General features: G+C 37.7%; 1 protein-coding gene across 16 annotated transcripts in view; it reads right to left on the bottom strand.

The window, feature by feature from the left end:
• CDC42BPA (CDC42 binding protein kinase alpha) overlaps positions 1 to 27,487 on the bottom strand; it is a 321,738-nt gene that overhangs the window by 100,789 nt on the left and 193,462 nt on the right. For 14 of the 16 annotated variants that reach the window (XM_086694399.1, XM_086694385.1, XM_086694392.1 and 11 more), the window contains 4 exons: positions 25,133 to 25,266; positions 16,165 to 16,407; positions 15,802 to 15,912; positions 779 to 1,026 (listed from right to left, as the gene is read on the bottom strand). In XM_086694399.1, the coding sequence (XP_086550525.1) occupies positions 779 to 1,026; positions 15,802 to 15,912; positions 16,165 to 16,407; positions 25,133 to 25,266 (736 nt within the window). The remainder of the gene's footprint in view (positions 1 to 778; positions 1,027 to 15,801; positions 15,913 to 16,164; positions 16,408 to 25,132; positions 25,267 to 27,487) is intronic. The other 2 variants (XM_086694395.1, XM_086694398.1) reach the window with 1 other exon arrangement.

Raw genomic sequence — 27,487 nt, 5'->3', positions numbered from 1 at the left:
AGTGCCTGCAACACTGCTTTACCCACAGCAGGTTCTAAAAAAGTCTGGCTGAGCGAATGTACCAAACTAAATAAACTTTGGCTTCCAATAGAAGTTGAGAATGACAACAGCACACATCCGGCTGCCTAAAATCCTGGCACTTTCTCACACCTGGCCATTATGGCACCCAGGTTCTGGCTCTCCGGGACCTTCTGAGCCCACACGCTTCCCCCCACCTGCCCGGTCAGCACCTGCGGTCCTGCTCATCTCTCGCTGCCAGGTTCCTCCTTGCCATCTGCTCCCGCCTGTCCCACTCCACACGGGACCACGAGTACCGCCCTGTCACCTGCCTTCAATGGCCTCGGCATGAAGTCCAAATTCCTTCCTCCTTCGTGACCTTGCCTCCACTTCCCTCTCCAGCCCTGCTTCTCACCCTCTCATCTGTGGCTCCACCGTAGGGAACAGCCTTCATCTTCGGAACGTGCCCTGTTCCCCTTTCCCTCTCCATCTTGGCACTTAATGGACTCCCTTCCACAGATATTTTCTATTTCTTTGGTCTTGGCTAGAATTTAGTCCAAAAAACCTAGACATACCAAAGTTACCTCCCGTGCCTCTGCGAGGGCTGCACCTGCCCTTTTGCTCACACTTACACCATCCCGCTGGTTTCCCGACCCCCTGTCATCCTCGGATGACTAATCTGGACTTTGGGATACGTGTACTGCCTGTGTATCTCCGGTCCCTGGCACACCGCAGGCATTCGCCAGATACTGACGGGAGGGGTAGATAACTCGATGCTTACCTCTCTCTCCTGTTTTTTTCCAATTTGTCTTTCAAAATCAAAATTTCCTTGTTGAGAGCAAGTTGCTGGCCTTCTGAATCATGAAGTTCTTTCTTCAGGTTTTTAATTTCATTGGCGTGTATTCCTTCTCTTTTAGACAATTCTTCTTCATAAAAGATACTTTTCTTTTCTAAATCAGTCTTTAGTTTGGTGATCTCTTGCTGATGTTCTATGCTGCACAGTCCTGGTGAGTAACTAATTTGTTTTTGCTATAGAAGTAATAACAAAAAATTGGTTCATCTATATGAATAACAAAATGCCAATTATAACATCTTTCTGTAATGCAAAGAACTGTTCATATAACTGAATGTTACTTTTGTACATCATCATATAAAACAACTTTCTTTATTAAGACTATTAACCTTTTGCCAGCCTTATGTTGCAAATATTGTTCTCCGTATATATATTCCCTTATTGTTGTCGTATTTTATAGCCTTCTTCCTACCAAGATTATATATTTATCTATAACTTCCGTTGGCACTTATATAGTTATTTGCTGATATTTAAATTTCTAATTTATACACAATTATTGCTGGTGTATGGAGTGAGAGAAAAATCTAACCACGGCTCATTTCTGATGTGGAACCAATAAAGGATTATGAATATGCAAATGTCTTTAGAAGAGACAAATCTGGGGAAGGGAATGACAAAGCTAGAATGTACACAAAGGAGAGAGAGGGGCTTCTCCAATGGTCCAGGGAGAAGGACAAAGGTCTAATCAAACATCTTCACAACCACTGGAAAAAATGACAGTCTCTTGGCATTTAGGTAGGGCATTAGGGATGAGAAATTTAGCCAAAAGCCACCCTTTTAGAAATTAGGATGAAATGTCTTTTCAGTAATAAGGTGAAAGGAAAATGCAAAGTCCAAAGCTTCTTCCGGACAGTGGCTAAAGGGTAAAGAAAACAGAGATGATGACTGTTTAAGACCTCCTGAGCTTTGTAACTTTTCTACGACTTGGTTATAAGCTATCTATTCTCCCAGGTGTTCAACAATAAACCTTTTAAAACCCAAAGGACCTACGGGTGTACATTTAGTGACAGCAGGGAATCATGCCCTAGAGGACAGTGTCTCTTGTTTTTGAAAACAGTATTAAGGGCAGAAAAACTGTGAACAGTAGTTGATTTAAAGTTGAAAGAAAACTATCCTAACTTCTTCACATTTGAGATACCTACCTTTTTTTCAAAAAAAAAAACCAAAAACACAAAACCAAAGACATCCACTGGGTGGGAGAAATGTCTCTGGGGTATCCACTGGAATATTTAACCATTTACTACAAAACTACTCACGCCGTGCGTGCCTCCCACACGCAAGACCCAGATTCCAGCAGTTTCTGGGGGCAGCCTGGCGCACACCGCGCTGGGGAAACTGGGAAGAGCCGCAGCAAGTCAGATTCTGGCGCGTACGCATCTCCGCAAAAACTATGCCGAGATTGACATCTGCGGCACTGACCGCTTACCTCTTCATTTTCAGAGTCCCCTCAAGAACATTTTGGTCTGCTGCTCTGTTTCGTACAGTTTGCTGTTGACAGAGCAGCAGCACGTGCTGAAGTTTCGAGCAAAAACTACCCTGACATCAAAACCTACCAAAGATGCCACCAAAGAAAGTCATGGGCTCAAGTCACTTGTTGATAAGGATGTCAGGAAAAAAAAAAAAAAAAATCAAATCAAATGCCAATGAAGTAGGGGTGCCTGGGTGGCTCAGTTGGTTGGTCGAGAGTCCGAACTTCAGCTCAGGTCATGATCTCACGGTCTGTGAGTTCGAGCCTGGGTCGGGCTCTGTGCTGACAGCTCAGAGCCTGGAGCCTGCTTTGGATTCTGTCTCTCTCTCTGCCTCTCCCACGCTCATGTTCTCTCTCTTTCTCTCTCTCCCCAAAATATATAAATATTACAAAAAAAATTTTTTAATGCTGATGAAATGAAACCGTATATAAAAAAGACACTATCTACCACAAAAGAACACGTCTTCTTGCAGGTACTGAAGGTAATTTAATATTAGTAAATTTACTAGTAAATGCAAAAAAATTGCATTACTTTAATGGATTCCATTAAAATAAACCCATATGATAATCTCAGTAGGTACCCATGCCCAAATGTTATTTGATAAAATCCAATACCAATTGCAAACACCACCCCAAGTCCCATGATAAAACAAAAAACAATAAAGTAATTCTCCTACCTTAAAAAGTGCCCCCTTTTCAGCTATCAGACAAAGTAATACCTACTGGTGAAGCACCAGAAATACAAAGATTTAGGAATAATAATAACGGAAAGGGTGCCTTCCATGATCTCTTATGTAGTAGTTTTTAAATATTCTATTTGACCAAGGAACGTGTCCAACGGTCACAAGAAATTATTAGAAAGGGAAGTGATAAAACCACTATAATTTCCATATAATTGTTCGCCCAGAAAATGTAAATAAATCCATTAAAAAGTGGCAGAACTGCTAAAGCTGAGTAAAGCGACGGCATGTAAGATAAACACAAATCAGCAGTACTTCTGGAGAGTGGAATGAGCAAGAATAAAACACAGCAAAAAATTTCACTGTTTTAAAAGCAAACAAAAATGATCAGAATCGAATACACACACGTGAGGAATAACAATAGTGAGTAATTTATCTGAATATTACATGAAGAAAGGACAAGTCTTTATAACAGACCTTAAAGAAGACTTGAAACAATATAGAAAAATACCAACTACGTGAAAGAAAAGATTAAATGCATATGTACTTAATATTTATCATATTATATTCCTTGTAAATATAATTAAAAAATTAAATACAGGAAATGACGCAGGGGTGGCAGGTGGAGACAAAAGTTCCCAGTACATAGGAAAAATACACTTGGAAAAATGCCAAAGAAAATCCTGGAGGAAAAAAGGAGTAAAGAGGGAGAGAGAAGAATATTCTTTTCAGATATTAAAACATACTATATAAATCTTCTTTTTAAAAGTTTTATTTATTTTTGAGAGAGACAGAACATGAGCAGGGGAGGGGCAGAGAGAGAAAGGGAGACACAGAATCTGAAGCAGGCTCCAGGCTCTAAGCTGTCAGTGCAGAGCCCGACACGGGGCTCGAACTCATGAACCATGAGATCATGACCTGAGCCGAAGTCGGACGCTTAATCGACTGAGCCGCCCAGGCGCCGAGTTAAATATTTTTAGACCCAATAGAAACAAACGTGCAGGAAAAGGCAGAATTACATGCTTAACAAACTGTGAACAAAGGATAAGCCAAGCTTTGAAGCAATAAAAGAAACACTGACGAAAATGAGAGCAAATCTCCTGTAATTTGAAAAGGAAACAAGACCAAAATTAAAGGGCAAATGATAAATTAATAAATAGTTGTGGAAAAACTAAGAAAGATGCCTTCTCGCTACGCAAAGGGTTTATATGAACTGTAAGAGAAAAATTCAGACTATAAAATTAAAAAGGCAAATGACTTAAAGCAATAATTCACAAAGAAAAAGTGATTCATAAACAATCTACTAATAAAGCAAGAAATGCCTCTTATACTTGCAACAATTTGTGGCCCGTACCAAGTGCCTCGAAGCGATTTGACAATTTCATTTCTAGGTATCCGTTCTAAGAAATAATATTTAAAAAAGCAGGGCACAAAAGCGTTCATGGTAATACTGCAAAAGTGAAAGATAAATATTTAATAGCAGAGGATTGAATGACTGGATATTTTTCCATAATCATGAAGATTGTTTGTGATAGTTACGTAACGAGTGTAAATGCTTGTGTTGTACTTTCAAGTGAAAAATCCATGTGTTAAAGGTTGAATTGTGTCCTTCCAAAATTCATGTTAAGGCACTAACCACCACTAGTATCTCAGAATATGATCATATTTTAAAATATGGTCTCAAATACCGTCTGATCTGACCTATGTGAGTCCATGCCATGGTCATGAACAGTTACCCCAGTGTTTTCCTCAGGAGTTTTATGGCTGTAGCTCTTACATTCAGGTTGATCCATTTTGAATAAATTGTTTTATACAGCAAGAGCTAGGGATCCAAATTTCTTTGCGTGCAGAAATACAGTTGTCTTGGCACATAAATTGAATAGATTGAATAGATTTAGTACGATGTCAAAAAGCACATGGCCATAGATGCAGGAGTTCATTTCTCCGCTCTTCATGCTATTCCAGTGGCCTGTGTTTCTAGTCTTAGGCCAGTACCACACGCTTTTTGTTACTGTAACTTTGTAGTAAGTTCTGAAACCGGGAAGTTTGAGTTCTCTGATTCCATTTTTCTTTTTCATGATTGTTTGGCTACCTGGGGCCACCTGAAATTCTATATGAATTTTAGGATTCTATTTTCCATTTCTGCAGAAAGGGCTATTGGAACTTCACTAGCAACTGTAATGAACCTGTACATCGCTTTGGGTAACAATGACATCCAAACAATATTAAGTCATCCTATCCATAAATGTAGTATGTCTTTCCATTTACTATGTCTCCTTTAATATCTTTCAGCAATGTTTTGTAATTTTCAGTACACAAGTCTTTAACCTTCTTGGTCAAATTTATTCTAAGGAACTTTATTCTTTTAGCTGCTACTATAATTGAAATTGCTTTCACAATTTCCTTTGTGGATTGTTCATTGCTGACTTACAGGCACACAGCTAATTACTGAAGATTGGTTTTGCAACCCTGGGGTCATCTGTTGTCTACTAAGTCTTAAAAGTTTTGTCTATATTTTGCATGACAGTCTTTTGCAGAGCAGAAAATTTTAATTTCTTTTTTTTTTTTTATTTAGTTTTTTAAATGTTTATTTGTTTTGGAAAGAGAGAGAGAGACAGAGCCTGCTGCAGGGCTCGAACTCATGAGCTGTGAGATCATGACTTGAACCGAGGTCGGATCGGATGTTTACCCGACTGAGCCACCCAGGCACCCCAGAAATTTTTAATTTCAATTAAGTCTAGCGTATCAAGTCTTTATTTCACGGATTGTGTCTTTGGTGCTGTATGTAAGAAGTCACTGTCCTACCAAAGGTCATGTAGGTCTTCTCCTATGTTATCTTCCAGAAGTGTTTTAGTTTTAGGTTTTACATTTAGGTCTGCGATCCATTTCGAGTTGGTTTTTGTAAAGGTTGTAAGTTTCATTCATTCATTCATTCATTCATTCATTCATTCATTATGTGGATGTCTAGTTGTTCAGCACTATCCGCTGAAGAGACAATCTTTACTCCACTGTATTGCCCTTCCTCCTTTGTTAAAAATGACTCCTATGAATATTCATTCAGTGTCTTGATTACTGCATGTTTATAGTAAGTCTTGAAGTCAGGCAGTCAGTCTTCCAACTGTATTCTTTTCCTTCAATACAGTGCTGGCTATTCTAGGTCTTTTGTCTCTAACCAAACCTTATATTTAGTTTGATGATATCCACAAAAGGACTAGTTGGGATTCTGACTGGGAATGCATTAAATCTACAGACCAAGATGGGAAGAACTTACATCTTCATGATACTGAATCTTCTTATCCACAAAATGGAATGTCTCTCCATTTATCTAGTTCTTTTATTTCCTTTATCAGAATTTTATAGTTTTCCCCATATAGGTCTAATGCACATTTTATTAAATTTGTACCTGAATATTTCACTTTTGTGGGTATTATTAATAGTGTTGAGCTTCAAATTTCAGTTTCCACTTGTTCAAGGCTGTTGTATAGGAAAGCAATTGGCTTTTGTGTATTAATCTTGTATCCTGCAACCTTCCTATAATGTCTAATTAGTTCCAGTTCTTTCATCAATGTTTTTCATTCTCTGTATAGACGATCATGTCGCCTCTGAACAGTTTTACATCTTCTTTCACAATCCATATACCTCTTATTTTGCCTTTCTTGTCTTACTGCATTAGCTAGGATGTCCAATACAACATTGAGAGGCAGTGGTGAAAGGTACATCTTCACCATGCTCTGGATCTTAGTGAAAAAGTGTCAAGTTTTTCAGCAATAAGTATAATGTTAGCTGGCATAAGGCAGCTGCCTTAATGATCGATCATGGTGTCGAGTTCACCCATGTCCTTACTGACTTTACATCTCCTGGACTTGTTCATTTCTGCAACAGGGGTGTTGAAGTTTCCAAGTAGAATAGTATAGTCATCTATTTTTCTTTGCAGTGCTAACAGTTTTTGCTTCATGCATTTTGATGCTGCTTTGTTATACGCATACATGTTAAGTCCTGTTATGTCTTCTTGGAGAACTGATTCCTTTATCGTTATCCGATGCCCTTTTTATTCCTAAAAACTTTTGTTACTCTGAACTCCACTTTGAAATTAATATAGCTATTCCCGCTTTCTTTTAATTGGTGTTAGCATGGCATATCTTTCTCCATCCATTTACTTTTAATCTGTATCTGCCTCTATATTTAAAGTGGGCTTCTTATAGACAATATATAGTTCAATATTTTTATCCTATCTGACACAATCTCTGGGGTTTTTTATTTCAAAAATTTTTCAATGTTCATTTTTGAGAGAGAGAGAGAGAGAGAGAGAGAACATGAGTGGGTGAGGGACAGAGAGAGAGGGAGACACAGAATCTGAAGCAGGCTCCAGGCTCTGAGCTGTCAGCACAGAGCCCAACAACAGGGCTCGAACTCATGAGCTGCAAGATCATGACCTGAGCTGAAGTCAGATGCTTAACTGACTGAGCCATCTAGGCACCCCACAATCTCTTTTGTAACTGGTGTACTTAGGCCATTGACATTCTAAGTGGTTATTGATATTTTTGGATTCATATCTACTATATTTGCTACTGTTTTTCTATTTATTGTCCGTGTTCTTTATTCCTATTTTTGTCTTCTACTCCTCTTCTGTCTTGGTTTTAATCAAGTGATTTATATGATCCCATTTTCTCTCTGCTCTGGGGATATGTTACACTTCCTTTTTAGTGGTTGTGCTATAGTTTGCAATATCTATTTACAACCAGTTCAAGTCTGTTTTCAAAATATATTCTACCACTTCACGCGTAGTGCAAATACTTTAAAATGAAATAATCCCAATTCCTCCCTCCTATCCTCTAGATCATTGTTTTCATTCATTTCAGTTTTATACAAGCATATAGAAGCATGTGTGTATGCACATATAATCAAACACATTATTATTTTTAAGCATTAGATTAAGAAAAATAAAATTTTAAATTTATTTTACCTTATTCCTTCTCTGACGCCTTTTCTTTAACTTTTTTTAATATTTATTTTTGAGGGGCGCCTGGGTGGCTCCGTCGGTTAAGCGTCCAACTTCAGGTCATGATCTCGCGGTTGGTGGGTTCGAGCCCCGCGTCGGGCTCTGTGCTGACAGCTCGGAGCCTGGGGGGCGGCTTTGGATTCTGTGTCTCCCTCTCTCTCTGCCCCACCTCTGCTCACGCTCTGTCCCTCTCAATAAATAAACATTAAAAAAATATTTTTGAGAGAGAGGGAGACAGAGAATCCGAAGCAGGCTCAGTGATGTCAACGCAAAGCCTGACACAGGCCTCGAACTCACCAACTGTGAGATCATGAGCTGAGCTGAAGCTGGATGCTCGACCGACAGCCACCCAGGCGCCCCTCTGATGCTTTTTCTTTATGTAAATACAAGTTTCTGACCTATGTAATTTTCCTTCTCTCCAGATAACTCCTTTTAACATTTCTTGCAAGGAGGTTTACTGGCAACAAATTCCTTAAATTTTTGACTCAGAAAGTCCTTATTTTTCTTTCACTTTTGAAGGGTAATTTCATAGGGTACAGAATTCTAGGTTAATTTTTTCTCGCAATACTTTAAATATTTCACTCCACTCTCATCTTGTTTGCATGGGTTTCTGAGAAGTCAGCTGTAATCCTTGTCTTACATCCTCTACAGATAAGGTAGTGTGTTTTTTTGTTTTGTTTTGTTTGCTCTGGCTTTTAGGATTTTTCTTTATTTTGACTTTCTGTCCTTCGAAAATGGTATCTCTAGGTGTAGTTCTTTGGGCATTTATCCTGCTTGGTATTCTCTGAGCTTCCTAGATCTGGGGTTTGGTGTCTGATACTAATTTGGGGAAGTTCTCAGTCACTGTTGTTTCAAATATTTCTGCTGTTCCTCTCTTTCTTCTCATTCTGATAGTCCCATTGGATGTGTCACAACTTTTATAGTTGTTCCACAGCACTTGCATAGTCTCTTCTGGTGGTGTTTTTTTTCCACTGTTTTTCTCTCCGCCTTCCAGTTCGGTCAGTTTCTATTTAGATATCCTCACGCTCAGAGTCTTTCCTCAGCTATGCCCATTAAAAATTATCTTTGTTTCTTTTTCTTTTTTTTTAATTTTTTTTTCAACGTTTATTTATTTTTGGGACAGAGAGACAGAGCATGAACGGGGGAGGGGCAGAGAGAGAGGGAGACACAGAATCGGAAACAGGCTCCAGGCTCCGAGCCATCAGCCCAGAGCCTGACGCGGGGCTCGAACTCCCAGACCGCGAGATCGTGACCTGGCTGAAGTCGGACACTTAACCGACTGCACCACCCAGGCGCCCCTTTGTTTCTTTTTTTTAATGAATATAATTTATTGTCTAACTGGCTTGTATACAAAACCCAGTGCTCATCCCAACAAGCGCCCTCCTCAATTCCCATCACCCACTTTCCTCTCTCCCCCAACACCCCCATCAACCCTCAGTTTGTTCTCTGTATTTAAGAGTCTCTTATGGCTTGCCTCCCTCCCTCTCTGTAACTATTTTTCCCCTTTCCTTTCCCCCACGGTCTTCTGTTCAGTTTCTCAAGATCCACATATGAGTGAAAACATACGGTATCTGTCCTTCTCTGACTGACTTCTGTCACTGAGCATGATACCCTCCAGTTCCATCCACGTTGCTACAAATGGCCAGATTTCATTCTTTCTCATTGCCAAGTAGTATCCTGTTGTTATATATAAACCACATCTTTATCCATTTGTCAGTTGATGAACATTTAGGCTCTTTCCATAATTTGGCTATTGTTGAAGATGCTGCTATAACACTGGGGTACACATGCCCCTATGCATCAGCACTTCTGTATTCCTTGGGCAAATTCCTAGTAGTGCTATTGCTGGGTCATAGGGTAGCTCTAATTTTAGTTTTTTGAGGAACCTCCACACTGTTTTCCAGAGCAGTTGCACCAGTTTGTATTCCCACCAACAATGCAAGAGGGTTCCCCTTTCTCCACATCCTCACCAGCATCTGTAGTTTCCTGAGTTGTTGATTTTAGCCACTCTGACTGGAGTGAGGTGATAGCTCAGTGTGGCTTTGATTTGTACTTCCCTGATGATGAGGGACGTTGAGCATCTTTCATGTGTCGGTTGGCCATCTGGATGTCTTCTTTGGAAAAGTGTCTATTCATGTCTTCTGCCCATTTCTTCACTGGATTATTTGTTTTTCAGGTGTTGAGTTTGTTAAGTTCTTTATAGATTTTGGATACTAGCCTTTTATCCGATATGTCATTTACAAATATCTTTTCCCATTCTGTCAGTTGCCTTTTAGTTTTGTTGATTGTTTCCTTTGCAGTGCAGAAGCCTTTTATCTTGATGAGGTCCCAATAGTTCCTTTTTGCTTTTAATTCCCTTGCCTTTGGAGATGTGTCGAGTAAGAAATTGCTGCAGCTGAGGTCAAAGAGGTTGTTGCCTGCTTTCTCCTCTAGGATTTTGATGATTTCCTGTCTCACATTCAGGTCTTTCATCCATTTTAAGTTTATCTCTGTGTATAAGAAAGTGGTTTAGTTTTATTCTTCTGCATGTTGCCGTCCAGTTCTCCCAGCACGGTTTGCTAAAGAGACTGTCTTTTTTCCATTGGATGCTCTTTCATGTTTTGCCAAAGATTAGCTGGCCATACATTTGTGGGTCCAATTCTAGGTTCTCTATTCTATTCCATTGGTCTATGTGTCTGTTTTTGTGCTAATACCATACCATCTTGGTGATTACAGCTTTGTAGTAGAGGCTTTTTTTTTTAAATTTATTTATTTATTTTTAGTAATCTCTACACCCAGCGTGGGGCTTGTATTCATGACCCCAACATCAAGAGTTTACATGTTCTTCAAACTGAGCCAGCCAGCATCCCAAGACATTGTTAATTTCTGTTACAGTATTTTTTTATGTCTAGCATTTCTTTTTGATTCTTAGAATTTCCATCTCTGTTTTTACCTTGTTCATGTATTCTTCCATGCTCTCTACTTTACCCACTAGAGTCCTCAGCATATCAATCAATCATAGTTTTAAACTCCCAGTCTCATATTTCAACATCTCTGCCATGTCTGCGTCTGGTTCTGATGCTTGCTCTCTTCCAACTGTATTTTCTGCCTTTCAGTATATCTTGTAATTGTATGCACACACGATGTTGTGCATAAAGGAATGCTGTAAACAGGCTTTTAGTAATGTGGTGGTGAGTTGTGGGGCGAGGGGAAGTGTTCTACAGTCCTAGGAGTAGACACCAGTCTTTTATTGAGCTGGTGCCTCTGGACCATACACTGTAAACCCTGTCAGCTTTTATCTCCCCCTTAGTTTGGGCAGGATGACCAGAGCAGGCTGGAATTGGATGTTTTCCTTCTCTCAAGTTCATCAGACTCTGATAAACTCCAGCAAGTTAAGCTCTGGTTGAAGAGTTTCTCCAGAGAGCAGACCATGTTAAGACGAACAGGATGCTCTGGCATATTTCAAAATGGTTCCCGTTACTGTTAGAATAAGGGGACTCTTGGGGCGCCTGGGTGGTGCAGTCGGTTGGGCGTCCGACTTCAGCCAGGTCACGATCTCGCGGTCTGTGAGTTCGAGCCCCGCGTCGGGCTCTGGGCTGATGGCTCAGAGCCTGGAGCCTGTTTCCGATTCTGTGTCTCCCTCTCTCTCTGCCCCTCCCCCGTTCATGCTCTGTCTCTCCCTGTCCCAAAAATAAATAAACGTTGAAAAAAAAAAAAATTTAAAAAAAAAAAAAAAAAAAAAAAAAAAGAATAAGGGGACTCTTCTCTGATGTTCACTGTGAGAACCCGGTCAAGGTCCAGGAAGTAAAACTCACAAAAGTGTGGGATCCTGCCAATGACTATGTTCTCTGGAGATTTTATCTCTTAGACTTGTCCACACCGAACCTCCAACGATCTTTCAGTTATAGTACAGGTTTCCATACACTGGCACTGATTCCTACAAAGGTTTCTGTTCTGGTAAATTGTGATTCTCTGTATTTACCTGTCCACATCTCCAAATGTAAGAGCAGCAGCTTATCCTGTGATGTCACCTCTCTTGCAGGTATAAGAAGAGTTGTTGATTTTTTTGATTTATTCAGCTTTTAACTTGTTCAAACATAGTGTCTTCCAAGCATCATATATGCTGGGCTAAAAACTAGTAGCATTTTTTTTGAATATTTTAATATATAGGATCATATGATCTATGAACAGAGAGAGTGTTTGGTTTTTTTTCTTTCTTTTTTCCATTCCAGTTTGGATGCCTTTTATTTCTTTTTCTTGTCTAATTCCTCTAGCTAGAGACTCCAGTATAAGTTACATAGTAGTGGTAAAAATGGGCATCCTTGTCTCATTCCTAATGTTAGGGACAAAGTTCTTGGTTGTTCAACATTGAGAATGATGTTAACTGTGGGCTTTTCATAAATGTCTTCCATCGTGTGAATACATTCCCTCCTAGTCCTAGTTTTCTGGGAGCTTTGTTCATGAAAGGATGTTGGATTTTGTGAAATGACTTAATGTGCTTCAATTAAGATGATCATTCCCCCCACTCAGGTTCTATTAATGTGATTTATTTTCTTAACTGAACTACCCTTGGATTCCTCAAGTAAAACCATTTGTCATGGTGCATAATCCTTTTAATATCATTTTGGACTTGGTTTGCTAGCATTTTGTTGAGGATTTATATACATCTATGTTCATTAGGAACACTGGTCTGTAATTTTCTTTTCTTGTAATGTTTTCTTTCTTTTTTTTTTTTTCTTGTAATGTTTTTAATATGGCTTTGGTATCAGGGTAATGCTGACCTTATAGGAGGATGAGTTGAGAAGTACTCTCTACTCTTGTAATCTTTGGAAGAGTTTAAGAGGGACTGGTGTTCATGCTTCTTTAAATGTTGGATTCAATTCACTGAAAGCCTCTGGCCCGGGACTTTTCTTTGTCAGGAGATTTCTTCCTATTGATTCCATCTTTCCACTTGTTATGTCTGTTGAGATGCTCTGGGTTTTGTTGTTGTTGTTTTGCTTTGTTTTTTGAGACACTTTAAGTAATTTGTATGCTTCTAGCTAAAGGTTTGTCAATTTTATTGATCTTTGAAAAAATCAACTTTGGTTTCATTCAATCTTATTATTTTTCTATTTTCATTTAATTAACTCCTCTCTAATCTTTATTATTTTCTTCCTTCTAGCTTTGAGTTTCTTTTGCTCTTCTTCTGATTCCGTAAGATATTAAATTAGGTAACTGATTTAAGATCCTTCTTCTTTTTTTTTTTTTAACGTAGTTACTTATGGCCATAAATTTCCCTCTGAGCTCTGCCATACTGCATTGTATGGTCAGTATGGTGTTTTCATAGGATTCCTCTCTAGGTGTTTTCTAATTGCCCTTGATTTCTTCTTTGATCCACTGGTAGAGAGCATCTTGTTTTATTTCCACATATTTATTAACATTCCAATTTTCCTTATGTTACTGATTTTTATCTTCATTCCATTGTGGTTGGAGAAGACACTTTGTATGATTTCAGTCTTCTTACATTTTTGAGACTTGTTTTGTGCCTAACATCCGGTCTATCCTGGAGAATATACCATGTGCACTTGAGAAGAATGTGTATTCTGCTGTGTTGAGTAGAAGGTTCTATACATGTTTGTTAGGTCTAGTTGGTTATAGTGTTGCTCAAGACCTCTGTATCCTTAGGTATCTTCTGTCTGTATGTTCTATGCATTATTGGAAATGGGGTATTGAATTTTCTGTTATTCAAGAATTATTTCTCCCTTCCATTCTATTGAAAACTGCTCCTAATGAACTGAAGATTCCTACACCTTTTTAGAATGGCCAAAATAGGTTTCAAAACCAATTCAAAATAGGTTTACAAGAAATTAAACCAAGAAATTCCAATTTTAAATATCCTCAAGGAAAGACAGTATGAGAATAATCACAGCCAACACTTACTGAGCCTTTACTTTCTGCCAGGCCCTAGGGAAATAATTTTAAATGCATTAGCTTATATACTGGGGAGATTTATGATTATCCCAAATTTATAAATGATACAACGGATTATGAGAGTTTGATCAACAGGTAAATACATGTGATTCAAAGTTCTCAGTGCAGCAGTGTTTACTACAGAAAACAATAAAGAGCAGACTAGTGGATAGAACACGGCACTGAGTTAGAAAATCCAGGTTAACAATTTTGTTAATGTTTATTTTTTTTGAGAGAGAGAGAGAGAGAGAGAAACCGAGAGTGTGAGTAGGTGAGGGACAGAGAGAGGGAGACACAGAATCCGAAGCAGGCTCCAGGCTCCGAGCTGTCAGCACAGAGCCCGATATGGGGCTCAAACTCACGAATCGTGAGATCATAACCTGACCTGAAGTTGGACGCTTAACCGACTGAGCCCCCTAGGCACCCCTTGAAAATCCAGGTTTATCACTTTATCACTTATGACTACATAATCCTTAACTCTCCTGGGTCTTAATTTCCTCAAATGCAAATAATCCCTAAGATACTTCCAGTCTTTATGATTCTTGTTTGTTACCCAATCACCTACATGCCGGAAACAAAAGAGTCCCTGACTGAAAATCATTTGAGACAGTAATGTAATACCTTCTATACACTAATCCTGTTTCAGAAGCGTAACTATATAGAAGAAACATCTCTAGTTTGAAAAAGCTAACCAAGACCGTGCAATCATGATGAATCACAAAAAGAAAAATAAACCAATCTCTGAACAAGAAATAAAATCTAGAATTTATATTTACATTTACAACAGAGAAATCTTATTTGCAACCACTGATCTCTAACCGTCAGAGAAAAAGTTCTGACCAAGTGTACCGCGTCATTCGTTCATGGATTTAACACATTTATCAAACAAGTGTTAAACATGTGGCATCGAGCCAAGTTAATACTATACTTGTATGTTTTCAATAAGCTAGGTCACAGTTTAGGCAAGGAGACATTTTGTGGATAAATACAAAAAAAAGCTATGCTAAAGTTATTAACAGAGTCTCACAGTGGCATAAACTTCCTGAGATGACATGCAACTTGAGTCTTATGTCTGCCAGATGAGTGAGACTAGACTGTGCATGGTTATGCAAGGAGAGGGTGCAGGGGAGGGGTGGCAGACAACACAGGAGACTGCTCCAAGGTTAGAGTGAAGAAAAAGCAGACATCATTCAGATTATCATTTAGCGTTGTAGAAACAGGATGTCCATTTAATCCCAATTCTCTCACTTTGGCATACCTAACGCTATTATCACAGCTAATAGTTACTGAGCACTTTACAGACATATGTATGGACTCCTAACATAAAACCAATGAGATAGGGTTTTACAGATAAGAAAACCTAGGTCCAAAGAGATGAAATGTTTTGTCCAGTATCACATGGCTAGTAACAGATAAGGCTAGGACTTAAAACCAAGTAGTCCAACTTGAGAGTTGGCACAAGGATATCCCTCGCTCGGATGTGTTAACCCATGCCCATTATCATCTGATCCCCCCTCACAGGAGTACATGCAGAGCTACCCTGAGGCTCTCCTCAGTCATTTACAAGATCGAGGATCTGGGTATGTGACGGTGCCCCCATGCAGATTCCCAGTGCATCTTGTCCAGGTGTGCACAAATATTTTAACTCTTTCCCCATAGATTTCTTCTCCCCACTAAGCACAACCTTCCCTTTCCTTCCAGAATGCTGGGGAAGTCTATATCAGCCTCTACTAGTAAGAAGGAGAGTTACGAATGTTAGGTTTGAAGGAGAGCTAGTTTTTACCCCACGTCAAAGAGAGAACATAAACTAACACTCCTGTTAAGCCTAAAGAGAAGAAAATTAATTCAACTTCGCAAATGTGAAATCAAACGATACCTTTAGTCCCTCCAATTCATTTTCCAGTTGCTTAGAATAGTGCTCGCTCTGTTCACGCAATTTCCTGTCTTTAGATGCTTCAGCAGCCACAGCTTCTGAATGAACTTCCAGCTTTAAAATAAAATGAACAAAGCGGATTTCATGGTTATACCTGTTTTTTCCAGTAAAATGCTTTTTCCCCCGTGGGAATTTACCTTGTCACAAGAAGATAACTCAAATGCTGAAGTTCACGTTAAGTAAAATTATCCAACAAGAAAACTGTTTTTAAGAATTCAAGCATGATATACACATCATTTCACTCATCTGAAAAAGCAGCTTTAATCACTACCCCCTGGGCACTGGACAATCTGCCTGACTACTAACCTCTTTCTTGGCTCTCTCTGTCCTGCGCAGTTCTTGCCTTAAGCTTTCAACTTTTTGCATCACTAGGTCCACCTCTTCTTCCTTATCTCGGACATGGCGAGCAAGTTTCTGTTTTTGGGTGTGCAACTCTGTTAGCCGCTCATTGATCTCCATGAATTCCTGCATGGCCAGTTTCCTCTGACAGTGTGCGTCTTTCAGCTCTTTGGACTGGTTTTTTAATCGCTCACTAGCCTGGACTAGTTCCTACGGTTTCGTAAAAAGAATATAAGTTACCAATTCTGCAACCTAGGGACCAATTTTGGCCCTCAAAGCAGCCATCATGAAATCATGAAAAGCCAGAATTATTCATCTCAGGACAAAATGAAAAGGAATCAACTACTTTTGAACAGATATTAACAGCGTGGTGCTCTGTTCGCGTTCTCAGCTCCTTACGCTCATCTGCTAACTGCAATGGCACAGCTGATCGAACCTTCTAGTACCTTAGTTTCTACAAACAAATAAAGTGTATAGGAATACCAGAGGTGATGGTCAAAATAAAGATTTTGTGAAATGTAATGGATACTTGTGAGATGTTTGAAAATTATATTGAATCACTACAAATGATAAAAAACAAGGAATGCTCTTATGTGGAGACTATGCCTTAGGCCAGAAGCAAGGAGAGAAAGCTAAATAAACCCCCGGATGAAAGTGGGAGGAGAGAGCTTAAGAAGACTCAGGTCAGGACAACCACCGGCCTCTGGGCAAAAGGAAATGCAAATCCTTTTTGAGAAAAGAGCCCCGATGAAATGTAGGTTTTTTAAGACACACAAATATGAGCGCACAACCACAGATTCCCAAAACCCAAAGAACAAACGACCATAAGCAAAGAACAGAAACAATAATAATAAACTCCAATGGGATTCGGACATTCAAATTGTCAAATAGTAACATAAAATGGAATGTTTGAGAAAGTAAAAAAAAAAAAAAATCATGAAAATGGGAAAATGACAAAAGACTATTAAAAATGACCAGGGAGGGGCGCCTGGGTGGCGCAGTCGGTTAAGCGTCCGACTTCAGCCAGGTCACAATCTCCTGGTCCGTGAGTTCGAGCCCCGCGTCGGGCTCTGGGCTGATGGCTCAGAGCCTGGAGCCTGTTTCTGATTCTGTGTCTCCCTCTCTCTCTGCCCCTCCCCCGTTCATGCTCTGTCTCTCTCTGTCCCAAAAAAATAAATAAACGTTAAAAAAAAAAAATGACCAGGGAGACTTATAAACAACTGTACAGAACATTTAGAAATGGGAAAAATACAAGTGTTAAAACTAAAGACCTGAATCTGGCAATAAAGTAAGCTCTATATTTATGAAGCAAGAAAAAGTGTTAAGGCTCAAACCCAGAAACTTAAAAAAAAATAAAATTGCATAGCACCAAATAAAAACAGATGACCTTAAAGGAAATCAGTGAAAAAAGACAAATCCTCTATCCTCTACCCTCTAAAACAAAAGGACAGACAGAGCAGACACTTAAGAAGTAACAACAGAAACAGGGAAAATGGAAAGAGTGAAGAAAAGTAATTAAAACTGTGTACCCAGAAAAATTCCTGTTCACGTATGAGGCTAAAATAATTAGATTCATATAAACGAAAATGGCCAGAATCACCATCAGATCTGTGCTAAATAGGAACCTCTAAAGATTTCTCTCAGGGAAAAGAAAAATAATTTAAAAAAAAATTTTTTTTTTCAACGTTTATTTATTTTTGGGACAGAGAGAGACAGAGCATGAACGGGGGAGGGGCAGAGAGAGAGGGAGACACAGAATCGGAAACAGGCTCCAGGCTCTGAGCCATCAGCCCAGAGCCTGACGCGGGGCTCGAACTCACGGACCGCGAGATCGTGACCTGGCCCAGGCGCCCCAAGAAAAATAATTTTAAAAGCAAAGTCTATGGGAATGCAAGCTGGGGCAGCCACTCTAGGAAACAGTATGGAGGTTTCTCAAAAAACTAAAAACAGAACCACCCTATGACCCAGCAATGGCACTACTAGGCATTTATCCACGGGATACAGGTGTGCTGTTTCGAAGGGACACATGCACCCTTATGTTTGTAACAGCACTATCAACAATAGCCAAAGTATGGAAAGAGCCCAAATGTCCATCGATGGATGAATGGATAAAGAAGATGTGGTATATATACATACAATGGAGTATTACTCGGCAATCAAAAAGAATTAAATCTTGCCATTTGCAACTACGTGGATGGAACTGGAGGGTATTATGCTAAGTGAAATTAGTCAGAAAGACAAAAATCATATGACTTCACTCATATGAGGACTTTAAGAGACAAAACAGATGAACATAAGGGAAGGGAAACAAAAATAATATAAAAACAGGGAGGGGGACAAAACAGAAGAGACTCAAATATGGAGAACAAACTGAGGGTTACGAGATGGGGGATGGGCTAAATGGGTAAGGGGCATTAAGGAATCTACCCCTGAAATCATTGTTGTACTATATGTTAACTAATTTGGATGTAAATTTAAAAAAATAAAAAATAAAATTAAAAAAAAAAAGCAAAGTCTAATGACAGAGAAATGGGAGGGCCAAGACACTTGTGAACATAAATATGAATGTAAATATGCAGAGAAGACTGTATTATAAACATGTCTCGTTTGTAGAGTAAACAGAAAGGATATAAGTAAAATACTGTCAAAAATAACACAACAGTTGGAAAGAAGTAACAGAATTAGAGGTCCTTAAATTTTGGGGGAGATAATAATTGAGACTTTGTTAAATATGCATGATAATATTCAAGAGCAACAATTAAAAACTGTTAAAACAAGTAGTGAGAAATGTGGGAACAAAAACAAACAAAAACTCAATTAAATTTCAAGAAAAAATTATGCAAGATGGAAAAATTCTGGAGATTAGTTGCACAACAACATGAATATAATTTACACTGCTGAACTGTACATTTTAAAAATGGTTAGGATAGCATTCCATAGGACAGACTCAAAATAGATTACAAAGAAATTGCAAAATCATCATAGAAAAATTGGTGAACACATGATAATGAGAAATTTTGACTTGACAATCATTAATAGATAAACCAAGCAGTTAAAAAATACTGAATATAGAGATTATCAAACTTCATATATAGATGCTTGCACCCAATATTGGGAACATACATTCTTTTCAGGCATATAGTGAACATGTGAAAATGGAACAGTCTGTTTAGGCCATGAAACAAGTCTCAGCAGATTTCAAAGAACAGATATCAACAGTTCAAGTTCTTTGATAATATCACCATTACAATAGAAATTTCTAAAAAGGCTAAATTCCATAATACCTCATTGGTCAAGGAGAAAAGTCATAACAACATGTTAAAATATTTAGAACTAAAAAAAAAGTTGAAAATATAAACAATAAAAATGTTCAGCACATATAATAAAATGAGAATGCAGTAAAAGGTTTACTTAGGGGGAGATTTATAGCTTGAAACACTTGTATTGAAACAAACAAAAGTTTAAATTTAGTGAAATTCCACACAGAAAGAGACAGAACACACTAATGCTTCCACCAACATAAGATGATAATAAAAATAAGAACATAAACTAATGAAAAAGAAATGTTATAATGAACATCAACAAAGCCAAAAGTTGAGAAAAATAATAAAATAGGCAAATACCTGGTGAGATCAAACAAAGAATAAATGCAAAAAGAAACAATGTTAAGAAAGAAAAAAAGACTATGACTACAAACCTGGAAAAGATTAAAAAAGCTAATAAAAGGATACAGTGAAAACTTTATGCCAATAAATTTGTTAACTTTTGAAATGAATGAATTCCTACAAAAATACAATTCATCAAAACTGCTTCAAGAAGAAACAGAATCCCTCAATAGTCCTGTAATGATTAAAGTACCTAAATAATAGTTAACAAACTCTCCCCATCCCCTCAGAGGGAGAGAATTTCCAAACTCAGATGGTTTTACAAGTGATTCCTTTCAAGGAACAAACATTATTATACAAACTTTTCTAGAGAAGAGAAAAAGAGGCAATGCTACACAACTCATTCTAGGAGACCAATATAATCTTGATACCATAAAAAACACCAGAAAAATAAAAGAAAAAAATTACAAGCCAATTTTACTGATAAAAACAAATCAAATATTTAAAAAAAAAAAAAAAACGGCATCAGCAAATCAGCTTCAGTGATATATAAAGTAGATAAGCATGAACTCTGGACTTAAACTTCTTGTGTTGGAATTCTAGCTCCATCACTTTCTAGCTCTATGATCTTGAGCAAGTGAGCTCAAGTGTACACTTAAGCAAGTGTACTTGACCTCTCTGTGCATGGTCTCATCATTTATAAAATACTAATAACAACAGCAGCAACAACAACAATAATAATACCTAAATCACAAAGCTCTTATAAAGATTAAATGATCCAATATACGTAAAACACTCCAATAGCAGTGCCATTACATAAGTGTTACATACACTGGCATATTGTTATTTAGGAGGTAATATATGCACAATTGTGGTTTAACCCAGAAATGCAAAAATGGTTTAACATTAGAAAAAGTCTATAAATATAACTTACCAAACCAAGTCGTTAAAGAACAATCATATAATCACATCAATAAATATTAACAAATTCCTAGAAATCTGTTGTAATAGCGTACAGAAGAGCGTATTTAATAAGTCCGATACCCATTATAAAAATGATTAGCAAAATAGGAATAGAAGAGAACTTTCTTAACCTGATAAGAAGTGTTTACCAAAAACTTACAGAAAACATTATTAGTGGTGAAACAGTAAAGGCAGTTTCTTTGAAACCAGGACTAAGACAGGAAAGCCTGCCATCACCAGTTCTATTCAACACTGTACTGTGGGTCCTAGCTAATACAGTGAGACAAGGAAAGAAAGAAAAGTCATAAAAATTAAAAGAAACAAAACCGTCATTATTTGCAGAAAACCCTAAGAATCTCAAATATATTAGTACAATTAATAAGAATTTAGCAATGTTGCCGAAGCAAAATCAGTAAGAAACTATAAAGATACCATTTAAAATATGAAAAAAATAGAACAGTAAATTTAAAGAAAGGCAAATGAGACCTGCATTAAAATTTTATGTTAAAACATTTAAGATGTTAAAGATATGGTGAAATCTACCAAGTTTGTGGATGGAAAGATCGTGGGGCTCCAGAGGAAAGATTTTTACGGTTTTGTACAGACAGACCTTCCTAAAACTTTGTACTGAAAGTTGGGACCTGGGCTAAAAGCAAGCCTTATAAATTTATGACTAATTTAGAATGAGAAACTCGAAGAGATTTAACTCCTGGATGTATGTGCTTATATTTCAACAGAGGTGGGAGAGAGGAAGCTGGATCAGGGAGCCACCCTCTTTATAGAGCTGTAGGCTCTGGGCTTATCTTTCCCACTGGAGTGATTTATTTATATTCCAAAGGGTCCTAGACTCTTCTTTACATTTGCAAGGAGACTCTCAGAAGGATGGGTAGAGATGATGGGGGCAGGGAGTAGGAAGCATCTGCTTCTCCTCCTTTATATAAAACACCCTCACGTTTTTAGGATTCCTCATCCACAACACAGACTCCATACATATACAGATGTATATACATACATCTAAATATATGTGCGTGTGTGTGTGTGCGTGTGTGCGCGTGTGTGTGTGTATAGGGCTTTATCTATCCAGCTCTCATTGCACTGCCCCAGAGGTAAGACAGCACCCAGGGGAGCAGTGTGCGTATTTCTGCTGTATGTACATCACAATACTATGCTCTGGTCTTGAAATCTGTGTGTGCGTTTGGAATAATATTAATAAATGTGGATAGTAAGAACCTAAAGATTCAATGTTGTAATGATGTCAATTCTCCTGAAATGACTCTACAGATTTAACACAATTTTAATCAAGATCTCATCACAGTTTTTAAGGAATGGAGAGGTGAGATAACAGAGTCATGCATAAATGGAAATGTGACAGGTGACGCTGCACGTCACTGTGGAAAAGAGGGCCTATTTAGTAAATGAACAACTATTAGCTACAGAGGAAAATCTGAAATTGGATCCCTATATCTCACATGATATGAAAAAATAAATCTGGTATGTTAAAATTTAAATACCAAAGGCCAAACTTTAAAACGTCAAAATAAAAACCGAGAACTTTAAAAAAAAAAACAAACTGAGAATTTTAGCCTTAGGTTTCTTACATGAGCCAGCAAATCTCTAAAAAGAAAGATCAATATAGTTGACTACATTAAAACTCAGAACTTCTGTTACTCAAAAGCTCCCATAAAGAAAATGAAAAGTCAAGCCTCTAACTGGGAGGCATCTTAATATATACAACTGACAAAAGATCAATATAGAAATTTTCAAGAATTCTTAACAAACCAGTAAGAAAAAAACAAAAAAACCCAACAGGAAAATGTACAAAAGATACTGAGAGGCATTTCACAGAAGAAACAGAACTGTTAAGTGGGCATACGTGAGATACTCAACCTCATTAGTAATTGGAGAGATTAAGACCATAAATAAAACGTTCTAGACCTAAAATATGAACTTCAATGGGGTTGGCCAAAATAATCTATCTAGTAACATGAAGTATTGTTGAATATAGACCGGGTGGTGGGAGTGGGAGTGTAAATTGGTACAATCTGTGGAAAACGATTTGGCATTACCGTAAAAAACAGAATATTTGCATTACTTATGACCCAATTATTCTACTCGTGATTCTGTGTACAAGTGTGTGCGTATCAGCATACATATTCAAGAACGTTCATTTATAGTGGCTATCAAGTGTAAGCAACTTTAATGTCTGTAGACAAACAACTGGATAGATAGATTCTGGAGCGTTCACATAATGGTGTACCATACAGCAGATAAATGAGTGCTCTACAGTCCCATGGATGCATCTTAGAAATACAACGAGTGAAACAACAAACTGTGCAAAACTGCATGTACCACTTTACACAGCTCAGAAACAAGCCACACCAAATAACGTATGTGTATTTTCATTTCCTGTGGCATTAAAAATTCTTTAGCCACCAGGTTTAATGGCTATATAATATTTCATCATATGAACTGGTCGGGCATTTTGGTAGTTTCTAATATTTTTCTTTTATAAATGTGGTAATTTGTTCTCTGTGAACAAATCTTTGCTTCAATGTCTGATTATCTTCTTGCGTTACATTTCGACAAATGGAATTATTATATCAAGGACTTTAGTGTTTGAAGGCTTTGGATACCTGTTGCAAATTAGCTTTCCAGAAATAAGGTATCAGATTACAAGCTCATCTTCAGCATTTGGCACCGGCATTTTTATTTGTTTTCACTGAAGTATAACGAGCATAGAACGTCATGCTAGTTTCAGGTGCACAACATAGTGACTGGACACTTCTGTACGTTACTCAGTGCTCACTGTGATAGGCATAGTTACCCTCTGTCACCACACAGTGCTGTTAGCGTATTATATCCCCTATGCTCTACTTGTTATCTCCTATTATACATTATTTAGAGATTATAGTACTAAGGGATAAAAAGTATTTTTCAATAAGGAAATGACGGACAATAAGGAGAAGGGGATAAAAAAAATGACTGGCCAGGGCTATGCCACAAAATTCATAATGTTCCTATTCCTTAAGTTAGATGGTCGGTTCAGAGACAGGCATTATATTATGTGCATCAAAACTCCTATAATGTTACGTTTATTCTTTTATATGTATCTAAAGAAAAAAATGTTAAAAAGATTATCTGCTGCCTGTAGGATATTAAGCATATCCCTTAACATACCAATATAATATTTCTTTATAGCACTACCCTCTTCTCAAAAAAAAAAAAGGATTTTTAACATTAAAACTTAATAAAATTGGCAAGATACTTGTTACTATAAATCTAGATGTTGGATTCTCATCTTTTTTATGTTTACTAAGTTTGGCTGAATAATCCTACCTTTATATACACAACAGCTACCACTAATATTATTACGATATTACTATAATATTACTAAAACAAATATAACATCTGTTATAAATTCCAAATTTTATTAAGTTGACCATGAATTTAAATGGATCTGTACACAAAACTGCTTATAATTGCATTAAGAAAAAAGCAAAAAGATACTAATCAAATTCAATTTAACCTTTACAGCTTTCTCTGTCAGTCTTTTCTATTAGCTTCATCAGCAAAAGGTTATTTGTTTTATTTTTAATTGCCTCCATTTCTTTACTGGCAGCAAGACTTTAAGATCTTCCCCAAAAGAACTTCATTATATTATCAATTATATACTGCATCACTGAATACAATTTACGTAAGCCATAAACCACTCATTTCTTTTTTGTGTTGGCTAGTATTAATTCCAACATTTTAAAATTTGTTAATGAAAGGCAAAGTACACATTCTGAGTGGTTTAAGTAAAATGTTTTTCTCTGGTGTGTATTATTTATGGGATGTGTTAGGTTGTCTTTGCTATTAATAAATTTTGTTGATGCTTCTAATACTGTTTAAGTATTATATCAAGTTCTTATGAAAATAACTCTAGCTTCTTCATCCGTGCTTTGAAAGATAAATTGACATTTTAAAAAATAATTAAAACATTAAAGAAATTTTTTATTCTAATCTTTTAAGAATGTTCATATCGGCAAATCACAATGAAAATATGCCTTTAGTTTTTATTTGTCCAAAGACATGACACATATCTCACTGTTTGCTTATTCCGTAATATTTTTTAAAACATTTACTTTTAATCAAGTCCTTTGATTAGACTTTTCAAAAGAACAGATGATTCTGAATGTTAAAAATCTTGACAGTATGTAAATGTCTTCATTACTAGCTATTACTCAAATGACACATACCAAAATAATTAAACATTTTACAACATATACTTTATGTTCTTGTAACTCATTACGAAAGCTTTTAGAATACAAATTAAATAAGATTAAGAATCTAAAACCGGGTTTAACAATGTATCCATGTATCTTTACCTTGTTTAATTCTTCCCTTTCTTGTTGTAGTGTTTTGATTTGTTTTTCATAAGCCTTGATTTGCCTAAAAGCATCATCTAGCTCTCTCCTCACAGCGTTGGCTTCCTCAAGTTGCTGTTCCAAGTGACTCGATTCTAAAAAGAGACAACAGTGTTTATGTTAGTATTCATATAAAAACAAATGCTTGAAACCAAGGTTTTAAACAACTAAGTTGAAAAAAATAACTATCCTGAATTTGGTATCAGGCTTATAGACACCCCTTCCAGTATGACTATAACTCACGACAATTAAGTGCTTGTCAAGTTCACTGAAGAAAGGGTACGGCTAATATCAGTGTGAAAGTGTGTAACACTTGCATGAAAAACGTCTTACGTTTCTGTTAGAAAAAGAAGACCATACTTCCAGAAAAGTACCTTCAGAGCCAATTAAAAGCTTAAAACTATCAAAAAAATCAAAAGCAACCAACTGGACAAAAGAGACCCATTTTCCTCTATGTTTGGTTATCAGCGTTCCTGCGCTGACTTTAGTCAAATTATTATTAAGACGGCTGTGCTTCTCATGGCTGCAGGCCAGTTTCACTAGCGGTTATCTGAAGAACAAAGTCTGATTTCGGAAAGTAAATACGCGAACGCCTCTGATCTAGGTCAGCTCCTCCATTTTCTAGAAGAAGAAACTGAGGCCAGGAGAGCTGGATATCTGGCCTGAGGTCACACTGCTAAATGGGTCTTGGAGCGGAGACGAGGACTCAGGAAATCCTGCATCGGCCTCTTCTTCTGGGAAAGCGACAATTCTTACCACTATCACTTCAGAAGAGTTATTACGAAACAGAACAGCCTCACTCATTTGAACACACTGCCTGCATAAAATTGGATAAATTGACACGAAATAGTCACGGCATCAGAAGTAGGTTGGCAAGCTGAAGAACGGAAGCCCACAAAACCGAGAAATCTACACACATTCACTGTCAATTTCTGTTCTTTACAAAACCTTCCCACTGGGAGAGTCATCCCCACACAGTAGCAGGAACACCTGCGAGCTTGCCAGAAATGCAGAATCTCGGGCCTCAACCCAGACCTAATGAATCAGATCCGTATTTTAACAAGATCCCCCGGGTCTGGCAAATTCAGGTGTGGGAATAGATGATGCACAAAGTATTGTGTATTGCTGAGTCCAACGCTTTCAATAAATGAAGTCACGTTCATAAGACACTGGTCCTACCGTAAAGAGATTTTGTGTGTATAGAGAGTCCTGGAGCCAAGAAGTCACTTAAATGCGTTAGTGTATCCCATACTAACTGCTGCTGGAGTCCTTCAACAAAACAATTTACTGATATTCAGTGCCCTAAATTTATAGATTTATTAAGAGCTTATTGATCTGAGGTGTTTTGAGAGTGTAGATGCATTTATGGATACCACGGTTTTCAACGATTTTCAACAACATCTGTGAAGTTGCATGTAACTAGTTTTTGTTCTGTCTCAACAGAATAAATTTAGCAGTCTAATTTAATAAATGTTTTACTTGAAGAACACTGCAACATCACAGGATGTTTAACCTTAAAGATCATGGGATATTTAGTCCTATGTTCAGCAAAGTATATTTTATCATTTTCTCAAGTTTCAGCATTTCCTGCAGGAATTTTTCTGTTTATACTAATTTCCTTGAAACATTTTTAAGTGATACTTTCCTGTTATTTTAAGGTTTTAACATTTTTAAGATGTCAAAAGTTTATTTTTTTTTAATTTTTTTTTTTTTAACGTTTTTATTTTTGAGACAGAGAGAGACAGAGCATGAACGGGGGAGGGGCAGAGAGAGAGGGAGACACAGAATCGGAAGCAGGCTCCGGGCTCTGAGCCATCAGCCCAGAGCCCGACGCAGGGCTCGAACTCACGGACCGTGAGATCGCGACCTGAGCTGAAGTCGGACGCCTAACCGACTGAGCCACCCAGGCGCCCCTCAAAAGTTTATTTCTTAAAAAATTTTTTTTTTCAACATTTATTTATTTTTCGGACAGAGAGAGACAGAGCATGAATGGGGGAGGGGCAGAGAGAGAGGGAGACACAGAATCGGAAACAGGCTCCAGGCTCTGAGCCATCAGCCCAGAGCCTGATGCGGGGCTCGAACTCACGGACCGCGAGATCGTGACCTGGCTGAAGTCGGACGCTCAACCGACTGCGCCACCCAGGCGCCCCTCAAAAGTTTATTTCTAATAATTAGGAGTCAAAATTTAGTATGTGACATGGCTGACTTTTGTCCTTTGAGGGTCTAACTTTGGTCCTGTTCACGGCTACGGTGTGCCAGCCTGAAGCAATCAGATGGTATGCATTGTGATCCCGTCTCATTCGCCTACTTTCTTCT

The sequence above is a fragment of the Puma concolor genome, chromosome E4, assembly GCF_028749965.1.
Source record: "Puma concolor isolate L17-30 chromosome E4, mPumCon1.1.hap2, whole genome shotgun sequence".
Lineage (NCBI taxonomy): Eukaryota > Metazoa > Chordata > Mammalia > Carnivora > Felidae > Puma > Puma concolor.
The sequence above is the reverse complement of the archived record's forward strand: the minus strand, read 5'-3'. Positions and strand labels throughout refer to the sequence as shown.